Raw genomic sequence first — 25,427 nt, forward strand, 5'->3', positions numbered from 1 at the left:
GTGGTGTGTATTGGGATTTGTTGCAGTTAAATAGAATGAATCGTCTTTTTTTTTTTAAAGGCAGGTCTATTATAACTCTTAATGGAAATAAAAGCATTCAATAAATGCACAATAAAGCTGTTTCTAAATGTAGATCACGAGGCAGAAACCAGACAATATAAATGTCTCTTTTTCTCAGTTTCAAGATATAGTACGCCGAACTAAATAAAATGGACAAAAATGCACCAACAAATGTGTTTAAAGTTGAAGTGAAACATATTTTATTCTCATCTCATCAAGACATAATTAGGGCACTTGTACGAAAAAAAAAAAAACGGCTCAGAAACACAAAGAAATAAATTAGAATAGTCTTAATAATAAACATTAACGGAAAATAAACATGTATAGGCTGTTGTCTCTATAAAGCTGTACACTTTTGGCCAGTGTAGACAATTCTTTTAAAGTAATTTAGGATTGCACAGATGTTAAAACATTTAACACTGTCGAGTGGATGTATGCAAAAGCAACATGAATGCTACATTTGGACTGGATAGAAGTCATTCAGCGAAATGTCCTCTCTTTCCTCTCCCTCTCCAAACCGTTCAGTCCTGAGAGTCTATGCCCGGGTTTGGTGTCGCTCCGCCGGGCGCACCGAGCCGGAGCAGCCGGTCGGCTATGGGGCTCCTTTCTCCCGCAAACCGTCCGCTGTTTTTCTCCTCTCCAGCGTTTAAGTAGCGGGGAAAAACTTTCCCATCTTGATCCTCAAAAATGTGCAGGCAAGTAGTGCAAAACGCCTGAGGAAAGGAAACAAAAACACGGTAAGTTTTCTGAGTATTTCGCAGCAGTCATTCCGAGTAAAGAAGCCAATCAGCTTTTTGAGGAAACAGGAGAAGTAAGCAGGCGTCACCCTTTAGCCGAGACTTTTCCCGCCATATCGTGACGCACATCCCCCTCCCCCAACCTCTGGTGTTACTACAGCTACTACTATCACTACTACTGCGATTTCACCACCGCAACTCTCCCCACCCCCCCTCCCAGATAAGACTGCCTGGGCTTTTTCTCGCTCACGTAATCATTTTTAATCAATGCAGGAAAAAAACTGATATCATTTATTTAAAGGCAGCTATCCGGTTCAACACGACTCTTGATAATAAACAGTTTGATAACCCGAGGTGTAACAAAACAGAAGTGACATATAAAACAAGATTTGTCGATTTGAACAGTTTAGAAAAACACGAGAGATCTTCTTACCTTCAACGGATTCTCTTTCGGGGTGTTTGTTCCACAGAGATAGGAGACTTGGAGTGGTGGCAAGCGCTCATTTCACTTGTCTTTTTATCAGCAGACCTTTTTCGTTTCACGAAGAACTCTGAGGAAACGAAAAGATATATATAAATACACATGAATCCACTAGAGCTGAAATTACGCACGGAGCAGACAGGCAGGGGAAAGTACGGGGTTTAGTCATGAAAACGAAAAGCATAAACATATTATATAAGAGATGTATTTATTTGTATATTTACCTGTGATGTGTGTGTTGTTGTCAGTGGTGGTCGTGCTCTTCCGTCTGACACACTGTCTGTGCGCCGGCCTCCCTGAGTTTAGCTTGTCTGTGCGGTTCTCCTGGTTGACCTCCACCGGACACGGAGTGCTGCTCTCAGGAACAGCCAGGCGCTCCAGTACATCCATATTATCAGGGCTTTCCGGGAGAACGGAGTCCAAAGAGGGCCTCTTCTTCACGGGTGTCTCGGGCACCCTGGTCCTGTCGTTCTGCACAGAGTCCTGAACAAACACCGGCGTCTTTTCCACGGACACCTCTTCCCACTCGTAATCCCCTTCCAGCGGGGCGTTGGCCTCGAAATTAAAGTTCCATCTCTGCTGGTCCCGTTCATAAATCTCCCGCAGCTTGTTTTTCGTCTCCGTTTCTAGTTCTTCGTGGTCCGCCGGTCCGAAGAGGTTGCGGCACACGGTTGTGCGCCTGTAGAGGGGGAAGGTCCTCCTGGCCACCAGCCTCTCCAGGGCGCTTATCGATAACTGGACGTTAGACATCTCCAAAATCTTTCCAAAAAAGCCCCAAACACAAAAGGCCCTATTTGGCTGTTGGATCTCTGGTGAGATAGTATCAGGTGGTGGTTGTGGTGTTATTGTTGTTGTGGTGCCGAAAATGTGCCTCTTTCTCCTCTCTTGTACGACTCTCTCCACCACGTAGTTCAGTTTAAATGTACCTTCTAGTAAGATGTTGGGTATATAACCTCAGAACAACTTCACTGTCAGAGCAGCCACCTCAGGAGACGTTCTCATTGGTTGCCTTAATAAGTCCAACCCTCTCCAAAAACACGCACAACCCCCACCCCCATTTGGCTGTGCGTCTTGCGGAGCGCAGCGTTTTGGTCTCACGGAGCGTCAACCCTTTCGATAACACTCTGCAGACTTTCCCAGTGTCAGGCTGGTGATAGAGCTGCGTTTTCTGATCGGATTTGCGTGCATAACCAAGCAGCTGGTTGTGCGTCTATTATCGGACTTAATTTCCTTCTTCCTCACAATGGCTGCTGTGTTCGATAATGGACTAACATTGATCGTTTTATGTTACACGAAAGCACCAAATGGTTGTTGAACCATTTTACAAATCTAATTCAGTATTTGTTTTCTCCAATATAATAATGAGAAACAACTTTATAAAAATGTAACCTTGCTGGTTAAATTCTCTGTCCGATGTTTGACCCCTTAAAGTTTATCGATATAGTACACGCACCCTCGTATCTCAATACTCCCTTTTTTTCTCTCACCACAATAACATTGTGAGCTCCTCGGGTCATACAGCGTCTTCACTGAGCCGTGTGCACTGAGAGCTGCTTTGGTTTTACGCACGTGAGCAAAGTAAACAACAATAAAGAGCCAAGGCAAGGTCACAGATACAAAAAAGTGTTGAGCAGCTTTAAACTATTTAACAAAAGCTGTAATCATGTCAAGTAGTAAATTACAACTGCAAGACATGGCATATTACACTAAATTAACACAGGTATTCAGTTTCAGTGGAAAAGTAAGGGTATCCACAAAGTTATAAATCACTGCAGCCATGACACAATCAGGCTGTCACCTCTAATGTGTGTGCACGCGATAGGATAATTACTGGTTAGATATGGTGGAATAGATTATTGGTCATGCATGCATCATTACTCAGTATCTACATTACGTTAATTGAGGGTTAAAATATAACTGTCCTTACATCAGAACAATGCCATTAATAACTTTGAGTCCATAATGTCTTCAGTCTGTTGTACTCAGAACTCAGTCAGTCAGGACAGACAGGCAACGCCTTGGGAGTGAATAAAAGGTACACAGTGACCCTCAGTGGTTCAAATGTGGTACTGCACCATGAGCTTGTTCAAAGATAGATAGATCATTATCCATCCCAAAATGGTAACATTATTTGTCACAGCAGCAGTATTGTCAAACATTACACATGAGTTAAACATATAGGCTAGAATAAGATACAAATATAATACAAATAGAAAGTTAACATTAACATTAAATTATATGCAAGTTCACAGACGAAAATACATATATCACTAGAGTATCACAATAATACACAAAACAAAACAAGTGTGCAAAGTTAATAATTCAAAGGCAACAATTTATATGCTACAACCCCCAATATCAAAGCACACTATTTGTGTAAGTCAAGAGTAGCAGATCATTTAATATTTGTATATTAATACCTTTTCTGTCTATTATGGTGCGTTTTTTGAGGAGCCTGGGGTTTTCCTTTTCTAGCTATAGCTATTGTGCATTAGACAATAAGGCCTCTAAATCTTTCAATGGTTACTGTAGAAATGTGTGTTTTGTATATTCAAATGGAAATATATTGATCATGATGTAAAAATGATTGCTGCTCTATAAACGCTGTGGCTGTCGTTGGGTTTCAACCTGTGACTCATTGTTTACAGGGCATTATCATGATGTCACATGAGAGTCAGGTTGCTGTGGCACATTTGACATGTGACAGTTGCTAAAGAGTCACATGACTTTAAGTGAGAGATCCCCTGCCAAAATACAGTAATGAACTTGTTACATGTAAGGTAAGATTTCAGGATGTGTTTTTGTTACATTTGCCAAGTAGGACTGATTTAGGTACGAAAGCTTTTATGTGCGCAGCTCCTCTAGCTTGAACTGAAACTGAGCATCTTGGTTCTGCTGCATCATTTTAAAGCACGGCTAGATGCAATGCAATATGATAATCTTGGTACCTGTCAATGTCGATAGGTTTGTAAATTGTAACCCTGTAATTATGTTGTATGGTGTCCTTTTTGTTTTCTGTTGTTTTTCTGTTTTCATGTGTAACCAACTTTGCAGGTCTCCCTTGAAAGAGTTTGTTTGATCTCAATGGGATTTTATCCGGTTAAATAAAGGCTAAAAACAAACAAACAAACAAACAAACAAACAAACAAGGTCAGGTGCTCTCATAATGTAATGTCCCCTTATCAGATGATGCTTAATCCCTCAGGTAGGTCATGTGATTCAGATATCAGTGATGATAGAAATTAATGTACAGAAGCATATCAATAAGCAGCACCCAGACACACACACACGCACAATATCTCTTTAAAGTAATTAATAATGAATAATAAAACACAACCTGCATCAAAAAATATTGGTAAGTACAAAACCTTAACCAGCTATTAGCGTTGTATGCCTTTTGGACGAACACTGCTAGACACCTCGTTTTGTCTTTCAAATGCATTTATAGTATTTTTCTTTGCTTTTCGTGGTTCTTTAAATCACAAAAGTATATGATTAAAATATGTGATCTCTTAAATTGAGCTCTGATTAATGCCACACATAGCTATGATCTCTGCCATCATTTTCACCTTCATCATGATCATCTCTCGGTGATCAAGGCAGTCAGACATCTCTATGGGTTGTGTGTTGGCTCCCTCTGGTGGTAAAACTCTAACATGGCCTTTTCAATGGTCTTTTTAAGTATTATACTGTGTGTATGCATAGAAAGCAAATTGTACCTCATACATTATTAAATAAAGTAACCACTTTAATCTTATTTCCTTGTAATCAATGAAGTAGATCACAGGCCATGAGGATCAGCAGAATCTGTGGTGTTGTTTTGACATTCAACTATTCTTGTACAGAAAACCATCTTACTTACCTGTCTCATCTCATTACTCAGTTTCACACTAGTCACTGATTAGCCTTGACAAGAGAACGATGAATTGCTCCTAAAGCCTGCTCTCTGACAGAGGCCATGAACATGCAAAGAGAAAGGATAATCTCAGCTTTTTTTTGGAGCAGCAGGTCAGTCAACTAAAGTGATGTCCTCTGGCCACATGCAGCGGTTTGATTATTTCATCTTTAAACACACACACACACACACACACACACACACACACACACACACACACACACACACACACACACACACACACACACACACACACACACACACACACACACACACACACACACACACACACACACACACACACACACGCGCGGCTTCTTTCAATTAAGGGTAAACTTGCAAGTATGACCTGGTGAATGGTTTGTTTCAATAGGACAATTACAAAGACTAGTAGTTTTCTTTTTCCAGCAATAGCAGGTGGCCTCCACGCCCGGTGTATCTTGCTCTTTGACAGAAGTGGACACAGTGTGGACATTTTTATATGCAATGTAAAAGTGAATACAAATTGAACTTTGGCAGTACAACACAGTATAAAAGGTTTGACATTAAAAATACATTGTTTAATCTTGTATTGCAGTATATATGATACAATTGAACTTACTTATGAACCTTTTCTTAAATAGATAGTAACAAGACCTTTTTGAAACCCTGACCCCCTCGGAGACCAATACCTTGAACAAACTCCTCCCTTTGATGTGACAGGGGGGCTGCAGGCATCCCCGCAGGCCCCTTCAGAAGCAGGATGAATGGTAATTTGATCCCCAAACCGTATGCTAAACCCATAAAGCAGTTTTGTTCTGCGTGCTGCCTTTCAATTGAAGTTGGCCATCGTTTGTCACACCCCACTACAGTGTCTTCCCGGATGAGTTAGCCACTGTTTCCTACCCAATGATCCACTCCATCGAAATGATGCGTTTATCTGTAATCTCATCAGACCCTTTGAAAAACCTTTAACAGCAGTGAGCCCATACACGTGATTATTTCATTAGATATTCCTGTTGCATTTAGTGGTGCAGAGAGAAAACACAGACAGAAAACTGATTGATTTACATTTTAAGCTCATTTATTTAACACAAAATCTGATGTTGACATTTCGGTTCCACTTTACAATAAGACTACCCTTATAAAGGGTTTACGAATAGTTTGTTACGTTGTGAACACTTTCTAAATCATTGATAAGCTTTTATAACACATGAGATAAACAGGGCGACTGTGACCGGTTGCTTGCCAAATAGTGAGCCCACATTTATCTGTACTGCTAAGCCTTATATTGGCTACCTAGCTTACTTCGTCTTCTTCATCAACCAGCATCCTTGGTATCTGTTGCTCACTGAGTTGATTCTCGCTAAGTAGCCAATATAAGGCTTAGTCCTCTTGCCAAATAGTGAGCCTATGTTGATGTATGAAAACTATGTTAGAACTGGTTTATAAATGGTTCTTAATGATAAATAAAGTGTTTACAACCTAATTCATAACCCTTTATGAATCCTTTATAAGGGTAGTCTTATTGTAAAGTGGTAACAACTTTTCTAATACCTTAAAATCCCATGTATGTCTTTTGATTTAAAGCAATGTTGAACCACAATTTTATTATAGACTTTAGCCAATATTTATGTCATTAGAGTTTCTTGTACCAGCCCTCCGGCTACATCTATGATTTTTTATTAAACCTATGTTTTGATTGTTTAAACCTAGACATGTTGCCATTGTTTTTATTTACTAATGTCATATTTTTCACAACAAAATCAGAAAGCCAGCATCCATCCGATATTGTTATGTGACAGGCCCCAAAACAGAGCAAACTGTGTTTTCTTTTTGTAAGACAAGGTAGGAAAAAGTGTATTTTCTCTTTCTTACAAAGCATTTAAGAACTCCTTAATCCTCAAGTTAGTCTATTTTCCGGCAGTTATAAAAGTGGTGGATGTTGTGAATCGTAGGGAGATGTTTTACAGTCCAAAACTAGCTCTGAAATACAGTTTAACCTTAACAGAATTATTCAGAGGTTAAACATAACTCTCAATGTTTTTGTACTACTTCAGCAGAAGCAAAGACCTACATTAAAATGAATGATGGATTGCAAGCTTTGCACTGTTTGTGCTAGACCAGCGCTGTTCATTTCAAGATAAGACTTTGCTTAACTTTTGTAAAGTGGTGCTGTCCCTTCTATAGGCTCAATCTCTTCTTCCTGTTATTATAGCTTCATTTAAAGGTGAATGTGAATGTTTTGCATTTTTAACATTTCTTTGTTGTTATGGGATTTAAAGACTTATATATTATGCTCTGAATCAAAGAGATGTAAACATATAAAAAAACATATATTCTTTGTTTTGAAACAATAAATGTCTTCAAAGGAGCAGCATCCCTTTAAGGGTTATTTGTGTTTGAATGCTAAGTGTTTTATATGGCATGCAGTCAAACATTATAAACTGAGTTAGACAAATACTTAAGGCCTTGGGCTTTTCCTGTCATCCATTTACCTTTACAATAACTAAACCTCTGCTCTCACAGTTTATGAGGGTGGCCGTTATAGCTCTCAGTTCTCCGGGGGCCTCATCCTGACCGCAGAGCATGTTGCCTTTGGCTGTGGGTACTACACACAGACACACATGGCACACAGAGTTGTGATGCAAAGCTATTTATACACACGCTTTTCTTTCTCTTTCTGTACTTTCTTACAAGATAAACTCAAAGGGTCAGCTATCACAGTGAAGCAATGAGAAAAAAAGTGTAAAAAAACAAGTAAGAAAAACGGGATAGCTTTTTCTTTCTGATACTACTTTTTGATGCTCAATTACTGAATAACAAATACATAATAGATATGGACGCTGACTGCATTCGGCAACTTTTTTTCTAAAATTGTGAATTTCTTTGCTTTAATAAATATATAGATTTATTTGCTTTATATAGATGTATTTTTTTTAAATATTTGTATTTTAAAATATATAAAATATAATCATATTTATTTTTAAAATACTGAATAAATCATTAAGTAGCCTATTTATTTATTAAATGCCGTCATTGCTCATCTCTTTGTTTATCATGTATGAACGGAAGTGATGACATACAAATTACCCAAAACATGTTGTGACAGTTTTAGATCAACTATTTTAGCAGTTTAACTCCTTAAACACTTGAATTCGTTGTACGTTACCTATTGTTAGAGCAATATAGCAAAACTTTAACATGAACCCATCCACTGCTGAACACAAATCGTATAGAGAGGCGAAGTCCCTCCCTATCCGGTGGACCTCCATGGGACCTTATTTCGGAAAAATTATGTATTGAAGTCAATGGCGAGAGAAAAGTTATCTTTCGATCCCGTTTGAATTGTGCCACAAATTACATGTGAGGTTTTTCAATTTAAAAGATAATTTTGCAAGTTAAACATTTTTTTTTCTCCGTAAAACTGTGAAGTAACACTTTTTTTGTGTGAAACTGCTCAATGAACTACATCTCTGGTCTCGCACAACAACACACGTCACAAAGATGGCCGTCACTACAGTCTTGCCAAAGAATCACTGTCACCACAATGAAACACTTCCAGAAGAATGTCATGCAAAGCTGCCTGCCTGCCTGCCTTCCTTCGATTCTCCCTAAACTGCCTGACCTTTTTAATGTTCAATGTTAACCATTTGTGCAGATAGCATGAAGTAGAAAAAGATCGCCGATGCTAATGTAGCGTTAGCATGTCTCCCCCGGGGGCATCCGGGCTTAAATGGTGTATTATATAATAATAATCACACCGGTGTGACAGTACTCTTCAAAGGGTTCACGAAATATGAATACTACTCTTACTGTTTAACATTTTGGGTTACTTAATGTTACTTAATGTTAAGGCTAATAAAAATTACAAGGCTAAGGCTGTAATGCTAACTAACGTGCTCACTTACGCGACTCTGGGATTTGTAGTCTTTCTAGTGGCGTATTTTTCATAGTCTTATATTTCAACAGTTTTACGACAAACTGTGACTTTTTTTACATGGAAATTTTTTTTTAAGATTGACAAACATGTGTAAATCATGGCACAATTCAAACGGGGTCCGATGGGTCGGAAGTAGATGGGCGGGTACAAAGGATGATCCTCAGTTTAACGCGCCACATAAAGTCAGAACATCAAATTAACGACATTGTTAAAAGTAACAAGAGTTAGACTTCCGGGTTCAAGATTGTGCTTACAAATTAAAACAATTTTCAACTCACACCAACGGATCAGCTTTTATTTTGAAAATAATAAACCGGATATGGTATTGCTGCGGCCGTTAGCTTGACACCAAACACACGCCATGCCCATTATGATGTGTGTCTGACTCTGGAGTGAAGCTAAATCTATCTGGATCGAGTCTGTTGTTGCTTCAGTAAAGCCAGTCTCCAGGCGGGACACAGTTTACTGCGAAATGTGTTTTTCTTTTTACTAACAACACGGGATTTCAAACGTGTGTATTGATGTAGCGTTAGCAGCTTACGTTGACTAACTGAACTCCTCCGGATCAGTCAGTAATCCCTTAAATTCAACTGGTAAGTAATGTTAGTTTAAATGTAAAGATTTCTTCCACAAAGGCAGTTTATAACAAAGCATGTGTAAAAAAAAAAGCCTTGATTAATAATGGTTATATGTTGGTTAATCGTTGAAAAGCTTGTTCCATAACTTAGCTTAGTTAGCAAGGTCACATAGTCAAAACATAGGTGGCTACATGGAGCTAACGGTTAGCAAAGCTGTCTTACATCAAGGCAGTGCAGGAGGTTCAGAGGCTTAATGTCATATGCACAGTAGGTTGTGTAAATATGGCAATAGAAGTCCCGGGCTCCTCCAATAATGCAACATAAATATATATAAGACATAAACTATAAACAAATAAATAATGCAAGAAATAATAGAAATAAAATAGTGTAAGAGAATGTTGGAAGACCAATGTGTAAGTATTGCAGGAGAAGTGAAATCCATACATGTGACCGAGAATAATAGGAGTGGACATTACTGTGACCTGTTTCAGCACCTGAACGCATCAATTAAAACACGTTATGTCAGAAAGTGGTCGCCATTGCTGACACATGACAGTCTTACCTCGGTAGTTTTCTGTACAAATTCGTGGTTATAATAAGTAGGCGGTGGCAGAGCAGAAGAAGCTAACTCACATGTTGTATGCATACTGTACTGGGCTATACAGGGCGGTGTTCAGCAGGATTTTCAGGTTTTATTCTCCTCCCTAGTTTTAGTAACGTTCATTATCTCCAAACCTCCCCAGGATGCTGACCGATTCGTGGGTGGGGCTAACGCGGATAACCGTACACTGGAGCCCAGCCCAGGGATAAATCACACTGCACAGACTCAGTTTAAAGCACCGAGGGGCAGTCAAAAGCCATGACCAAGCCCGAGTCGAGGAAAAGCGGCGTGGCTGCCATGAGCTCCACCGGCAAGTGCGCCACATCCGCCCCCGCCACCGCGCAGGTCAACGACGGTGCGGTGGAGCCGGGCTGTCCGGATCACAGCGCACACATCAAGGCTAATGTGATGAAGCAGACTTCCAGGGAGAGCATGAATTGGAGGAACTGTGGAGTGGATTGTGAAGTCTACGACGACGGGACCAACACCTTTTTCTGGTGAGTGCTTTTTATGGCAATGTCAGGAATAGAAAATGTCAAATACTCACTGCTGCTGCAGCATCTGAGGTGATGGGGTTTGTTTTGATCAGTGGCTACATGAGAGTACTTCTAATTCTCAGTGCATGCAGTAAAAGGGGTGACAGCAGTGGTTTATTATAGCTTTCAAGGTGAACTGAAAGGCAGGCCCAGGAGATCTCAGTTAATCCTTCCAAATACTGTGACCTTGTCTTAAATCTTGTGTGTTTTTAATAGCATGTCTGTGTTCAAGATGAAATCTTAACTTATTCAAATAAAAATGATCAAATGAAATTACTAAGCATCCACAAGGTGTTAGTTATAAAGGTGTATTGCCTGCCAGGATGTTATTGATGCTTACATTGCACATCCAAGTGCAGAGCTTGTTGTCGACAAGCCAATAGCCAATATCCTAGCCTGCAGCTTCAGCAGAAAGATATCCATGACAGATTTGAAGTGGAGACAGGTATTCTGTCAATGCGGCCAACAGGAGGAGTGAGTCCTGTATTCACCCGCACTGACACAAATGCATACACAAGTGCGGGGACATGTGCAGGATGCAGGTTTTACCATGTGTGGGCTCGAGGATAGTCTGGAAAAGTGACATACTGTTCGGCAGTCCTGCTGAAAATACTGCCACCATGGGCCATCAACCTGTCGTGAGCAGAATATATAAGCCTGAGTAAGTGTATGCCTGTCTCATCTGTGCTTTGTGTGTAAAGCCGTGCCTCTGTGTGGAAAGCAAAGGGCAGGAAGAATCTGCAAAGCTATCCAATATAGTTGACAACACAGGAGACTGGTGTTCCCTGAGAGAAACAATTAGTGAGGATTCCTCATTACTGTGTTACCGCCTCTACCTCCTAGGTTTCCTGTTAGTATATTACTGGAGGCTTTAACAGGAACAAAGACGCTCAAATACTTTGGTCTATTCGGGATATGAAAGTAGGCCAGCATCCTGCAGTATAGAATGATTTCTATTATACAGTATAGCCATCATATGCATATCAATTAGGTCGACTAAATACTTGAAACTCTGAAATTGAAAGTGTTTCAACACATATGTAAAACATAATGGTTATGGTTGAATGCAGAGTTGTTAAATTAGACTGCAATTGGTTGTTTAGTCAAATAATAAGATGCAAAATGCAAACACAGTATTGACAATCTTTAGGTCACACTGAAGGCAGATTCTACCAAACAAGGTGCGGCATCTGCTCATCAGTTTATACATACATTCACACACTGACACACAGATGGCACAGTCATTCGGAGCAATTGGGGTTAAGTACCATGCCCAAGGAAGGACACATCAATATGTTGACTGCAGGGACTGGGGATCAAACCAGTGACCTACTGAGCCACAGACGCCCTTTGTTGCTCGTTATCTATGTGAATGATGCTGCTCAGAATTTCTGCCTTACTGTTTGCTTGGCAGTCCCAGTCTGAGGTAATTGATAATGAAGAATGTAGCTGGTGAACTTCTGGTCAAGTTCAAATCAGGATTTGCATGGCAACCTGGCTGAGATTGCATGTGTGTAAAAGGGGAACATTCAATTAAATGTATAATGTGTAGCATCTTAGTCCTCCTCCCTATCTGTCATAAGACATAGAAATGCACATTAGGCAGTCAATCTTTTTTATAAATGCGCTAATGCTACCCGCTACCTCAAATGAAACCCTAGTGGACACTTGACTTTGCTTAACTGTGAAGATAGAGTGTTTATCCAACCACAAATCCCCAATTGAAATAAAGGAAGTAACTGTAGATCTGAGTTGTTTGAGGGTCATTTCCTATCATGCGGTCAGGACAGAAGCACATTGGCTGTGTCGTGGGAGTCTCCCAAGTGTTACACAGATACACCCAAGGACAGTTTGTTGATGGTGTCAGTTTCCTGTGGTTGTTAAGGAAGATAATCATGTGTCAAGCAGCTTGCCTTATTAGCACAGATTGGAGTGGAGGGAATATTTCTTTCTGAGGAAAGAGGAATAGCTCAGAGATCCTTAGAAGTCCGCCTGATGAAACCACATTTTGTGCTGGCCCACTACTTTTGATGTTTCCCTAAATAGCTTTGCTGCCCACACATTTTAGTTTCTACTGACACTGCTTTGTGCATTTTCACTGCTGACAGTGTTAAGTTTAAAAAGTGTTATGTATTTTTTGATACATTTTCACTTTTCAGACAAGAACTCATAAGTTATAGTTGTACGGCCACTTTAAAGAAAACTAAACTCACAACAGGATTTATGTTACAGGGCCAGTGAACCTGTGATTTATAACACATTTAGATCATAACAAACAGATTATACTCTGCTCAAATATATAAAACAAAAAATCAAGCATTTATAACATAATGTCACATTTTAAGCTTGGTAAATGTACACACTGATTTACCTTTAGCAAATCACTATAGGGTTTCCCGCACATAGACTTTATTTGGGCGGGCCGCCCAGGTATATTAACGGCCGCCCAAGTATATTTCACGACCCATTTTTTTTCCATCCGCGACCACGACGCCATCTGCGATCGATTAACTTGTGGACAATGGTCCCTCGCTCTACGCCTCCTGTACCCAGTCCCGGACTGGCCATCGGGAGGACCGGGGGGTTTCCCGATGGCCTGGCCTGTTAAGTGGCCTGCCTCACACAGGGTGACTGGCTGTCTACATGATGTGGCCTGCCGACATGGCCACTGTCATACAGATCATAAATCAAAGCCCTTGATTGGTCTCTGTGTGTCATTCAAGCTCGGGATAACCTCAGCTCAGGTGAGGTAAAGGACTCTCTGAGTGTTTAGATAGACTAAGTTCTCAGTGGGTCTCAAACGGTTTGATCACCATTTATGTAAACACATATTTCCATTTGAGGGTGTCAGTGTTTTTTCATATTGGAAAATTGTATGTTATTGGTTATGGCCATGTTTTTATGATTATTTAAATGTATACAGTTCTGTTTCATATTGGTGTTTCCATAGATCTAGTCTCTTTATTTCCCCCTCAAAATGCACCAGATTGATGCATTTAACTCAAATGTAAAAAAAAAGCTTACTGGGGGAGCATGCCCCCGGACCCCCCTAGAGGATTTGAGGTCCACCCCCACTTAAAATCACATGGATAGGTTCCTAAATACATTAACAATTAAAAAAAAACAGTAACTCATGTCCATATGTTTATTTGTGGGTAGTAGATTTAAACTATAGGGCTATCACTATGGGCCCTGCCTGTACCTGTTCGCTCTGCCACAGCGTGAAGGGTCTGCTAGCAAGCGACCAACAGAAAGGTGGTCGGAGTTTAGACATGTTTTGACTTCTGGCAGATATGTTTAAGAGTCAGTCAAAAAATCTGACCCCGCGAGATATTAGCAGAAATAGTTGCGGGCACACAGCATGAACACTTTTTATACCAACATTATTTGTACCCTTCCTCGATGAAGCTTCAAATTAAACCATCACCGTTGTACGAATTCAGTTCCAGCTCCAACCTTTTTGTGTCTTCCAGTGATAGAATTTCCCTCATCGTCTTAGACTGTAGCTTGTTTTCTCTGGATGTTCAGCCTCCACCTGAGGGGTGAATCTGGTTCTGAGCTCAGGCTGGTGTCGTGCGCTCCTCTCCTCTCCCGGTGGTGGTGAGTGGTCGTTGGGTGAGAGAGGAGCCAGGCCCTCCCCTGTGTCTCCTGACAAACTGATTGGATGAGGAGGTTCATCTGGGATAAATTGCTAACGATACCTGGCGTGCCTTCTCCGTGACTCAGACCCCGAGATGGAGAGCGGTTGGCGCTCTTTAGGTTGATGCATGACAGCAATAAGCTCAATATAAAATTAGTGTCTTTTTAAACCATTGCTTATCGTATGATTGAGTATCCTTAAATAATAAAACTGCTGGTGATTTATTATTTTGTTACTTAATAGGGTTACAAATGATATGAGATGATATCGTGCCATAACCATGATTATTTTTATTATCAATTATGGCCCTTAAAGTAATAAACATCATTATTATAATAATCTTATTGTAAACCTGATGAAATTATAGCATCTAGCCATAATAGGTGATATGATTTAATTAAGTTGACATGTTAACAGCACTATAGCATTCTATAGTTAATGAAAAATAATATCAACTGTGAGTTTTTCAAATAATGTTGTGATTTATAAACTATTAACAACAAACAGTAGATGGATGCACTGCTCCTGTCTGTGCTTTTAACAAACACACCCACTTATTTCAGTTGTCTTCAATAGTGTCAAAGCAAATGGTAGGGTAACCATCAATTTCCATACCATGCTGTATTGTGAAACGGGTATATATAGTGCTTTAACCCTATCATTTAAGTCGCCTGAAGAGACAACTGTGTTTATAGCTACATTCTGAAATAGCTCATGCCTCTGTTCCCGCTGACATTAATAAATACGAAAACCCATATACAACAGACACACCTAGAGATGTCCTGATCCGATCACGTGATTGGGGATCGGAGCCGATCACGTGATTTTGAAAAGATCGGAATCGTGAGAAAAAAAATCGGGGATCGGGATTTTTATTTTATTTTAATTTATTTTATAAAATACTTTTTTTTTAAATGTTGTATATAATGTTACAAAACTAAAATGAACATGTTCAAGTCTTAAAGTCATCCTGAGGCCTTAGTTTTGGTTTCAAATGACAGAACATCATGTATGTGTTGCTTCTTTGGGGCTTGTTTTCATAGACCTGGTTGCTTATTTCTCTCAAATCTGGCAACAGAGTGGGCAGGGCGGAGTGTCTAATTGTAGCAGTAAGCTAACGAGTACTGAAAGCTTTATTTTGATTTGATCCAATGCTGCACAACTGAACTGATCCAATGCTGCTGTGAAAGAAAGAAGCTATATCCATGTTGGATAGAATATCCAATTTAAATAAAAAAATAACCTTAAGGGACAACTTGAATGCTTTTTTTTCTCTTAATGCATTGCATAAAGATCGGATCGGGAAAAATCGGTATCGGCAAATTGTCAAAATCAAATGATCGGAATCGGATCGGGAGCAAAAAAAGGTGATCGGGACATCCCTAGACACACCCGTTGCACCTGGTGACATTTTCCCTAATGACAGTAAACATGGACAAAGTATTTCTTCTTCATGATGAAATCTTTGGAGGATGGCTGTGTTAAGCAAATGTCACTAAGCAGGGAAAGGCTTTGGTGTTATGCATCGGTAAAATTTGTTCTAAAAAAAACGTGTTCACGGTTTATGGTCAGCTGCTGTGTCAGGCCTCCAAATGTTATTGTGTTTTCAGCCAGCTGACGACCAATAATCCTACTCACCATCACACACACTCTTTCATTATCTTATTATCTATTTCCCAACCACACACCCGCTCAACATCATGGACACAACTAACATACTGATGCCTCCAAAGAAGTTAGCAATGCATTTTACTTAAAAAAGGTAATCTATAAATTATTAAAACTTGATGCTAAACCAATTGAGGCCTTGCAGGGAACCCCACTTTTCGCTCTATCTCTGTGTCTTTAGCAGAGCCTGACCAAGATAGCGTCATCCCTGATTTTGTCAATTTAAATTTTAGCTTATCACAGATTTTGCGAAGATTGCGGTTAAAAAATTACAAGACATACTTTGACACCAGTGTTTCCGCCAGACCAGGGCTGAGAGGGCGTCCACCCCGAGAGCGGGGGGTGGGTGTAACGTCACGTCGTGTCACTTGACTTGAATTTTGAATTGAGCCGTCCCTTTTATAGATACTATCTCTTTACATATTAGTGATGGGAATTCCGTCTCTTTTTAGTGAGCCGGATCATTTGGCTCAGCTCACTAAGAAGAGCCGGCTCTTTCGGCTCCTAAACGGCTCTTCACTTTACCACAGAGCCTCAGTTTCGCCGCTGCGAGGCTCCGGCGCTCGCAGTTCTCGCGCGTGCTCCACTAGCACCCCCCCATCAAGGCTCGCCGGTAGTAACATTTCCGTCTCAGGAACACGCTTTGCTGGCGGCGAAAAGAATCCCAGCAGACTCCTTTGCCCCTCCAACAGAGGGATGTCCTTTTCGTCATTTCAAGCGATGAAAACTCTCGATCTCGAGCTGAATAATGGCGTCAAATGACGGCAAGACGCCCCCCTGGCGGAAACGCTGTTTGACACTATTGTAATCATTACCCTTTTCCGACAAGACACTGACAAGTTGGATAGATGTGTAGCTTAATGAATATGTGCTTGTTATACTGTATAGTGGGCAGAGTTGGGTGTAACAATAATGTAATAATAATAATATTACTTTTGTTGGTAAAGGAGTAGTGTAACGCATTACTTTTATAATTCAATAATCACACTACAGTTACTAACATTGCCCCGACACGCGTTACTTCATTACTTTTATAAAATAATCACACTCACTGACAAACGAGGGGTTTCCACCGCAGGTTTGTATACATGTAGGCCTACATAATCTGCGCGATTTGCCCGTCCACATCTCCACGTGCAGCGCTGCATAAACATGGCTGAGTCTTTTCATCTGTAAACTCCCTCAACGGGGCCCTCGCTCTCTTTTCTTGATTGCCCTCTCACGGGTGAACAGTTCAATGTCCCGCTTCATTGTAGGAATTCTGCCATGTCTCTACCACTTTAGTTTGACTATCTCTGTTACTAAGTTATGGAAAACTAAATAAATAAGTAATTAGATACCTTACCGTTACTGCGCTCATAAAGAATGATAAGAATAAGAATAATGCGTCTTGAACTGGTTTCATTAATTAGTGTCTTTACTGTTTCACAGACTGTTAGCTTGTTGTGGTAGGCTGGTCGCCTATTTTATTAAAGAGCATATCAAAAGAAAGACTTGTGTGTTCCTTAATGCAATAGTAATTGGGGGTGCAAGTGGAGTCTCGCAGAGGCAAAACTGTGGCGCACTTACACTGTAGGTGCACCGCAGTCTGCGTGATCTGCCTGTAGGGAGGGGCGGGCCGGCCCTGCGAGTAAAGTAACGAGTAAAGTAACGAGTTACTTTATGTAGAGAATAACAAAGTAGTAGTGATATATATATTTTTTTTTTATGTAATATGTAATATATTACTTTTTTTTAGTAATGACCCCATCTCTGATAGTGGGACCAAACACTAAAGTTCAGCAACAATTCAGAGGGAATGTGCTCTGTACCCGCAACATGCTGCTGCAATCAAAGCCAAATTGCTTTATAATCCGCTTTACATAAAGCAGGACTGGTCGCAATACTCATTAATGCCCGATACTTGTCATCTCATTAGGTTAATTGACACTGCTGGCCGGTGGTTATTTATTGCTCAGTGAGCTTTGTGGTTCATGGGCAGGTCACTGGCTCACAATGCTGTTTGGTGTCGGTGTTCAAACTGATATGCATGGAGCGCTTCCAACAGCTGGGGAACCCTGAGCAAACAAACACAGAACAGGCACAAGGTCAAATGTTCAGAAGGGCTTCAATCGACCCTGAACACAACCTTGGACGCCAATAAATACTGTCCGATCCATCCAAGCATAGTATAAAACATCAATATAACTCTACTGCTCTATTCAGTATTTTGCATGTCCCTGTCTGTCTGCCAAAGACCATTCAATGGCTTATCCCAATTTCTATTTTTGAGAATTCCTGGTGTAGGCCATTACATACTATATACATACTGATTGTGGCTCATATCAGTTTGTGGACTAATACAACGTTATAGCATGTGTTGGAGCTATATATCTCTTTATATTATTTAATAGTTTAACATTTATTCTCTTGCTGTTTATAGTAAATGTATTCTTAGTTAGTGTCATAAGTTAAAGTAGTTTCTATGCTTTTATTTTTGAAGGCATGTTTGGGCACTGGGTGATTAGAGCACCTGGTGTAATTGTATATATTGGAGACAGGTGGTGGTGCGAGCCACCACCTGTCTCTCCTGGGAGCACTAGTAGGCAAACGTTTTTTTACCAGGGTGTTTCAAGTCACACAAAGGAAAGCCATAGGAAAAGAGATAGAGGAAACCTGTTCATTGTGCTTTGTTATTGGAATAAAATGCACAAATGGAGGTTCTAGTCTGGACTTGGATGATCATTGCCCTGCGTAAGATCTGCTAACTAGTGCCTCAGCGGCTGTATTATTTTAAGTGAATTATCTGTTTTATTTCTATATGATTTTGGCCGCTACAGCATGTATGTAGGATCTGTGATTTTCTGTAGTGTCTAACTGTCGTACGACTAAGGCTAAGGGTTGTTTCCTGCCGCCGGGTGATATGGGAGATGTACGCTTATCGCTTTTAAACTCAAGTTCAAATACAAAAACATTTCGCAAGTTTTAACAGACCCTGCTGAAGTCTAGTTTATTTGTTGACATCTATTGCTCCATTTAAGTGATAGAAAACATTGAACTCACTCGTAAAATCCATTTTGTTTGCGACACACACCCTCTTTTTAACAATTTTCCGCTGAAGTAACCCAGTTTCTGACCAGACATCTGTTTTCTCTCATCTCGACTTCCTTCATTATATAGTCTTCTGGCTATTAGACACAAAGATTTTCCACACTCACGCTAAGGATCTTTACAATCCTTTGTTTTTAATGAGCAACAATCTGTTTTGATTGTTACAGTGTATTAAAGGGGCCTACAATTTATGAAAACCTGAAACTTAACATTATACGTCCTCTTTAATATTGCTATCCGTTTTCCTGTGTGACCTCAAATAATAATAATAATAATCAGACAGGGTTTTTCACTCCAGCAGCTTTTTCCTCTTGGCACGTGTTATTAATATCCCTCTGTCTGTTCCTTCTGTCTCTCTGTCTCTGCAGGCGAGCCCACACTGTGACGGTGCTGTTCATCTTGACCTGCGCTCTGGTCTACGTCACGCTGTTGGAGGAGACGCCCCAGGACACGGCCTACAACACTAAGAGGTCAGTGGGCTCGTCACTTCCTAAAAACCCTGCCAAAGCCAAAACCCTGCAGGAACCATCCGGCTGCACTCATACAGTCCACCTCATCCACTGAGGCCTTTTGATGGGACTGAAGTTAAACAGCAGTTTATCTTGAGAGGAAACTTTATTAGTGATCAGCATCGAAAATATATAACTTTAATTGTATTTTTGTCTTTTAAATGTTTCGTCATCCTGGGTTTACATTTGGATTTGTTTCCCTTCCCTGTATTGGGTCGGATTCATCTCAATGTAAATAAATGTAGAGATATTTAAAGTTTCATATCAATGTAAAAAACATCCATATTTGGATGTGGTTACATTTATTATATTATTATTATTATTATTATTATTATTATTATCAATATAACTTTATTGATTAATGACCAGGCATACAAATCCATTAATCTAAAGAAAGAAAATATGTGTATGCCAGATTATAGCTTTAACCCAATCGCCATCTGCATTTTGTAATATTTCAATCAGACATTGAACACCGCTCCTTTTTTCTTATTTGATATAACTGTATGTCGGTAAAGTACAAAGGCAACAGTTTGAGTGTTAGTCAATCTTTTGTGGATCATGTCAGATTAAAACCCTGATGAATAGGTCCCATAACAAACCAGCCAATAAGAACCACAATGTTAATCTTGTTTAGCACCGTTTGGCATGAACCCAGAGCCACACCAATGTGGGTGGGGTGCAGAATGAACCACTGCCCTCCTCCGAAGCTCTCCCTTTGAACCCAGCTGGCTCTCTTTCAAGGCCACATTTTTTCACAGAAAAACCAAACCCTGGTGGCCATGGAAAGGAATGTCAGAGATATCAGGTCACTGTTTCATTAAACTGACTTAGGTGTTGCACTGTCTACCCTTCAGTGTGTCAGAAGTCAAAAACAGCAAAGTGGCTGGTTTTGTTTGTGACGTTATGAAATGAAGAGGAAAACTGTACTGCTGTTGCTTCTCATTCTACTACGCAGTGTTTTATCAAATTAGCCGGCTGGTTTTTTATTTTGAACAAGATGTTTCTCTCTGTTCCCTCCACCTTCAAGTTGTTGTGCAATTGTTTACAGACTCAGATTGTGTGTTAAAGTTCAACTTTGCATGACTTCAAAATTGAAGTCATGCAAAGATTCTTCTAGAAAATAACAACATGGCGTTAAAATTGACTAACTATTTTGGACAGAAGAAGTGCCTATAGTGTTGTAATACCACTCATTGTGCCTCTTTTTGAAGTGGTATTGATAACATCCCACATGTAAACATAAAGAAACTTTTTTTTAACTGATTGAATTTGTTTACTTTCGGCAGCTCACCTTCATCATGTCAGTCACGAGTTTACATATCTTTCACGCTGGTCTGATAACATCCTTCAGAGTTTCTCTTTTCCAACAACTCACAACTTGGCTCTGATAAGAGTTTTGATTGTTGCAAGAAGAAGCTGCTATCTTTGTTTAATGACCTCGAGTGAACTAAAAGAAAGAACAAGTTGCTTGAAATGAACAGCTTTCAGATTTTAAAAATTTGCTTTAAGCAATAGCTTCTCTTTGTGTGGGCGTTTATTTATAAGGCATGAAAAGCACAAGCAAACTGCATACATGATAAGTGTGTTTCTGACAGTTTGTTTGTATGTTGGTGTTATTGAGGGATTAGGGGATGGTTCTTAACAGGATTTGCTGCAGTCAGCACAGTCCAGCTTGTCAGGATAAATACCCGAGAGCTTCTTCACTACAGAAAAATATCTGTTTAACAGATCCCATAGAACTAGTTGTACAGTACGTTGACAAAATAGTCATTATAATCCCTTAGATTCATTTTTATAATCTACAACTTTTAATGCAAATGTAGTTTAGTTCAAACAGAAAGCTGGGTTCCTTTTAATAGTCTGCGCTGTTATCAGCTGCTCCAACATCACTTTTAGGGTCAGTATAAAGTAGAAGCCACCATCCACTGTTCTACAATATATTTTTTATCTTCTTGAATCTCTTATTGTATTAAATCTTCATTGCCACTTTTCCAGCATATCTCTGGCTAGCTTAGTTCTATGTTTCCCGTAACTTTACAGTATTGTGTTTTTCCTATATTCATTACACAATGTATTTATTTTGACTATAATGTAAAGCTGGGAGATAAATCAATTAAATAAATACAATCAAATCTATGGTTTTCGGTCATTACAGTAGGGAAACGCATCAATTGTAGTTATAGGAAAGACAGGTTTTTCTCAGTGTTCTAGTTAATCAGTTTGTGGTTTTGTTCATAGTAATATAGTATTGTATAACACAACTTTAAATTGCATGTTTTTGTGTTTCTTTTTTTTGGGCCTGAAGAGGAATTGTGGCAAGCATCCTGGTGTTTCTTTGTTTTGGAGTGACGCAAGCGAAAGATGGGCCGTTCACCAGACCACATCCAGGTGAGAATTATTTAACCTTTATTTAACCAGATAAAAAAGCATTAAGATAAAATCTCATTTACAATGCTGACCTGGCCAAGAAGGCAGCAACGTTGCACATAACACATAACATATAAAATACAGAGAACATAACTAAGAAAACAAAAGACGAAAAAGCAGTCACTACATTGTGCACATTTGGACAGTAAGAAAGGTACACTACTTATTACTGCAAGAGCAGCTGGTGGTAAGGACCTCAGACAACTTCAACTGAGTATTGAGAGAAGTGCCCTCCGTTTGAGGCGTGATTGAAGGTCATTCCAAGACCAAGGACCATAATAAAAAAGACTCCTTTTTCCAGCCTCAGTCCGCACAGCAGGAACCTGGAACCGTATCCAGGCACTGGGTCCGAGGTTGTAAGAGTCACAAACTGGAACAAATCTGACACATATGTACAGTGGAAGCTTACCTAAAATGGCTTTATACATTAATAAGAACCAATGCTGCATCCTACGCATAGTAAGTGAGGACCATCCAGTTAGGCTATACAGTGTGCAATGATGAGTCCTATAGGGTGCATTTGATATATAACGCAGTGCAGCATGGTAGAGTGGGTCAAGTTTGGCCAAAACAGTGGGACAGGCAAATCTATAAATGGTATCACCGTAGTCCAGCTGGAACAGGAATAAGCCAGAGACCAACCTTTTACGGGATGAACTTGAAAAACAACATTTAAGTCTGTAAAGGAAACCAAGAGTGAATTTCAATTTCTTTGTTAGAACTTCAATATGATGTTTGAAGTTCAGATTACTGTCCAACCAAAATCCCAGATATTTGTAGGTATCGACATCAAGGGTGTCAATGGAGAGGCAAAAGGACGCTGACTTTTGAGCAAAAAGCATTGCTTTGGTTTTCTTACTGTTCAATAGCAGTTTTGATAAAATCCGATTTTTAAATTGGAAACGGCCATATCCAGAGAAGAAGCACATGAGTATACAATAGTGTCATCAGCATACATATGATAGGTAGAAAATTGCATCTGATTACAAATATTGTTTACATATAATAAAAAGAGCAAGGGCCCCAAAATAGAGCCCTGTGGAACTCCCTTCTCCAAGGTGACAGGGTCAGAGACGGTACTACCCAGCCTGACGCATTGAGTACGGTCGGTTAGATAACTCTGAAACCAGCAAATGGCATTATGACCGAAACAAGACACCAACATAACATTAGACATAATGTGGTGATCTACAGTGTCCAATGCTTTGGCTAGGTCAATAAACAATGCAACACAAACAGATTTTTTTATCCAAAGCAGCCTTAATATTATCTAAGACTTTCAGACTGGCAGTCACAGTGATGTGCTTTGTTCTGAATCCAGATTGCATAGGGTTAAGGATGTTGTGTGAATTTAAAAAAGAAGTTTTAGCTGAGTAGAAACTAGGGACTCAAGAATCTTTGATAACACAGAAAGATTTGAGATAGGACGATAGTTATTCAACTCAGTGGGATCACCAGCTTTCAAGAGGGGCGATACCAGAGCTTGCTTCCACACAGCTGGCAGTGTGTGAGTGGACAGGGAGAGATTAAAAATATCAGTTACTGGTTGTGCTATAATCTGAGCTGCAATTTTGAAAAAGAACGGGTCGAGGCCGTCAGGCCTGGCAGACTTTTTAGGATCAATTGAGTGCAAACCCTGTAAGACTTCAGAGACCGAGAAATAAGCTAAATCAAAAACAGGGGAGTTCATCTCTTGACTAGGGCTGTGAGTACGACCAAGCAGAGGGTCATGACTTTGCTCATCAAAAATGTGACCAGCCTTTTTGAAGTGAGCATTGAAAGCATTTGACATACCATCTGAATCTGAAATCAAAGAATGGCACAGTCCAAACATGATTTACCCTTTTATGACACTATTAAATCATCTTCATGACATGTATATCAGTTACACCAATGCATTATTCTTCAGTTTTAAATAATATACAGAACGGTGCAAGGCATGCCAAGATTAAGAATGAATTACATAATGGGAAAGGTCAAAACCCATCTATTAACAGCCTTTTTAACTTTAAAACACACATTTACAAACTGACATATTGAAAATACATCTGCCATTACAGTAATAAACAAGAACTGTACACTGTGTATGCAGCATGCTGTTACCAAAAGAAGCCCCTGTGCTGTCGGACATTATGATGTGTATTATCGATAACTCCATTACCTTCCTGTGTAGAGGGGTACCTAAGAGCAGTTGCCTCTAAATAAATCAATACCAACAATTCAGAGTCTCATGTTGGCTGATAAAATCCTCTGAGTGCTGGAAATCAATACACACTATGGCTTGCTTAATGTGATTGTCAACATTAAGGAGGCATATGAGTAAATGCAAGAAAGGGGGGGTGTTTTCCTGGCATAGGATAGGTTCAAATCCCCTAGAGAAGAAATGAAACGCACTTGATGAACATCTTAATCACATTTTGTTGACGTCCCTCCTGGCTTAGAGCAGTAATATAAGTCAAGGACTTCAGTGCTCAATCAATCTTTTTTTAACATGGTGTTAATGGAGCATTCTCACACTTAATAAACACTTACTCCAAGAGTTCAGTGAACTGCTTTTTAAATGCAGAAAGAGGGACATGAAACTACAATTTACAAGGTGTTTCAGCTGATTTTAATTTTTTTTTTTAGAGCGTCAGTGTTGTTTTAAAGTTTTCGTGAATATTGGTGGTGACATGGATAATGTGTCAAAGCATTTTTGGGATTGGAGAGTATTTTTTCAGACTGTGACACTATGTGCCTCTTTTTTTAATCTGCTAAACTATAAAGGGATGCTTCTATTTATATAAGTGCAGTTCACGAGAGTAGTTTGTTATTTAGGTCATCAACATGTTTCCCAATAGCTCCAGAGGGAAAATAAGGAAGGAAGATAGCAGGGTGTGGAAGTCAGATGGAGACGCACTCTGAATGTTGTTCGTTGAAGTAGCCCGGCAAGAATCTGGGCTGTTGCCTTACTTCTGCCCTCGTCCCCCCTCCCTTTTGGTGAACAGAAGGGTTTTTTGTTTCTGTGTGTGTGTGGAGAGACTGCGTCATGCTCCCTGACCTGCGAGGCAACCAAGTAGTTAGAGTTGTTTTTCGCCTGGGTGCTGTTCTGCTGAAGCTCCAGAGGGACTTTAAGATTTACACCCTGCAACTCCGGGTGGATCACCTGCTGGGAGTGTAACAGCCCACACATCGCACAAGAAACGACTACTGTAGAATAATGACTTGTAATTTAATCCTTTTGTAGGTCATGTATTATGGGTTGGCTATGATGGCTGTGGGCTTTAATTACATCCATTAA

General features: G+C 39.8%; 2 protein-coding genes across 2 annotated transcripts; one reads left to right on the forward strand and one right to left on the reverse strand.

Annotated features, from left to right (window-relative positions):
* Positions 1–236: 236 nt before the first annotated feature.
* On the reverse strand, positions 237–2,210 carry LOC307038387 (cyclin-dependent kinase inhibitor 1C-like). The gene is made up of 3 exons (XM_079679772.1): positions 1,503–2,210; positions 1,231–1,348; positions 237–773 (listed from the first exon to the last, which is right to left on the reverse strand). The coding sequence occupies exons 1-2, from the start codon at positions 2,026–2,028 to the stop codon at positions 1,233–1,235; spliced, it is 642 nt and encodes a 213-aa protein (XP_079535898.1). The 5' UTR covers positions 2,029–2,210; the 3' UTR covers positions 237–773; positions 1,231–1,232.
* Positions 2,211–9,455: 7,245 nt separating this feature from the next.
* LOC307039657 (phosphatidylserine synthase 2-like) lies at positions 9,456–23,881 on the forward strand. Its single transcript, XM_079681920.1, has 4 exons — positions 9,456–9,688; positions 10,417–10,771; positions 19,577–19,678; positions 22,026–23,881. Exons 2-4 carry the CDS (start codon positions 10,533–10,535, stop codon positions 22,132–22,134), a joined length of 450 nt encoding a protein of 149 aa, XP_079538046.1. The 5' UTR covers positions 9,456–9,688; positions 10,417–10,532; the 3' UTR covers positions 22,135–23,881.
* Positions 23,882–25,427: the final 1,546 nt, after the last annotated feature.

Source organism: Notothenia rossii, assembly GCF_949606895.1.
Source record: "Notothenia rossii genome assembly, chromosome: 5".
Classification (NCBI taxonomy): Eukaryota; Metazoa; Chordata; class Actinopteri; order Perciformes; family Nototheniidae; genus Notothenia; species Notothenia rossii.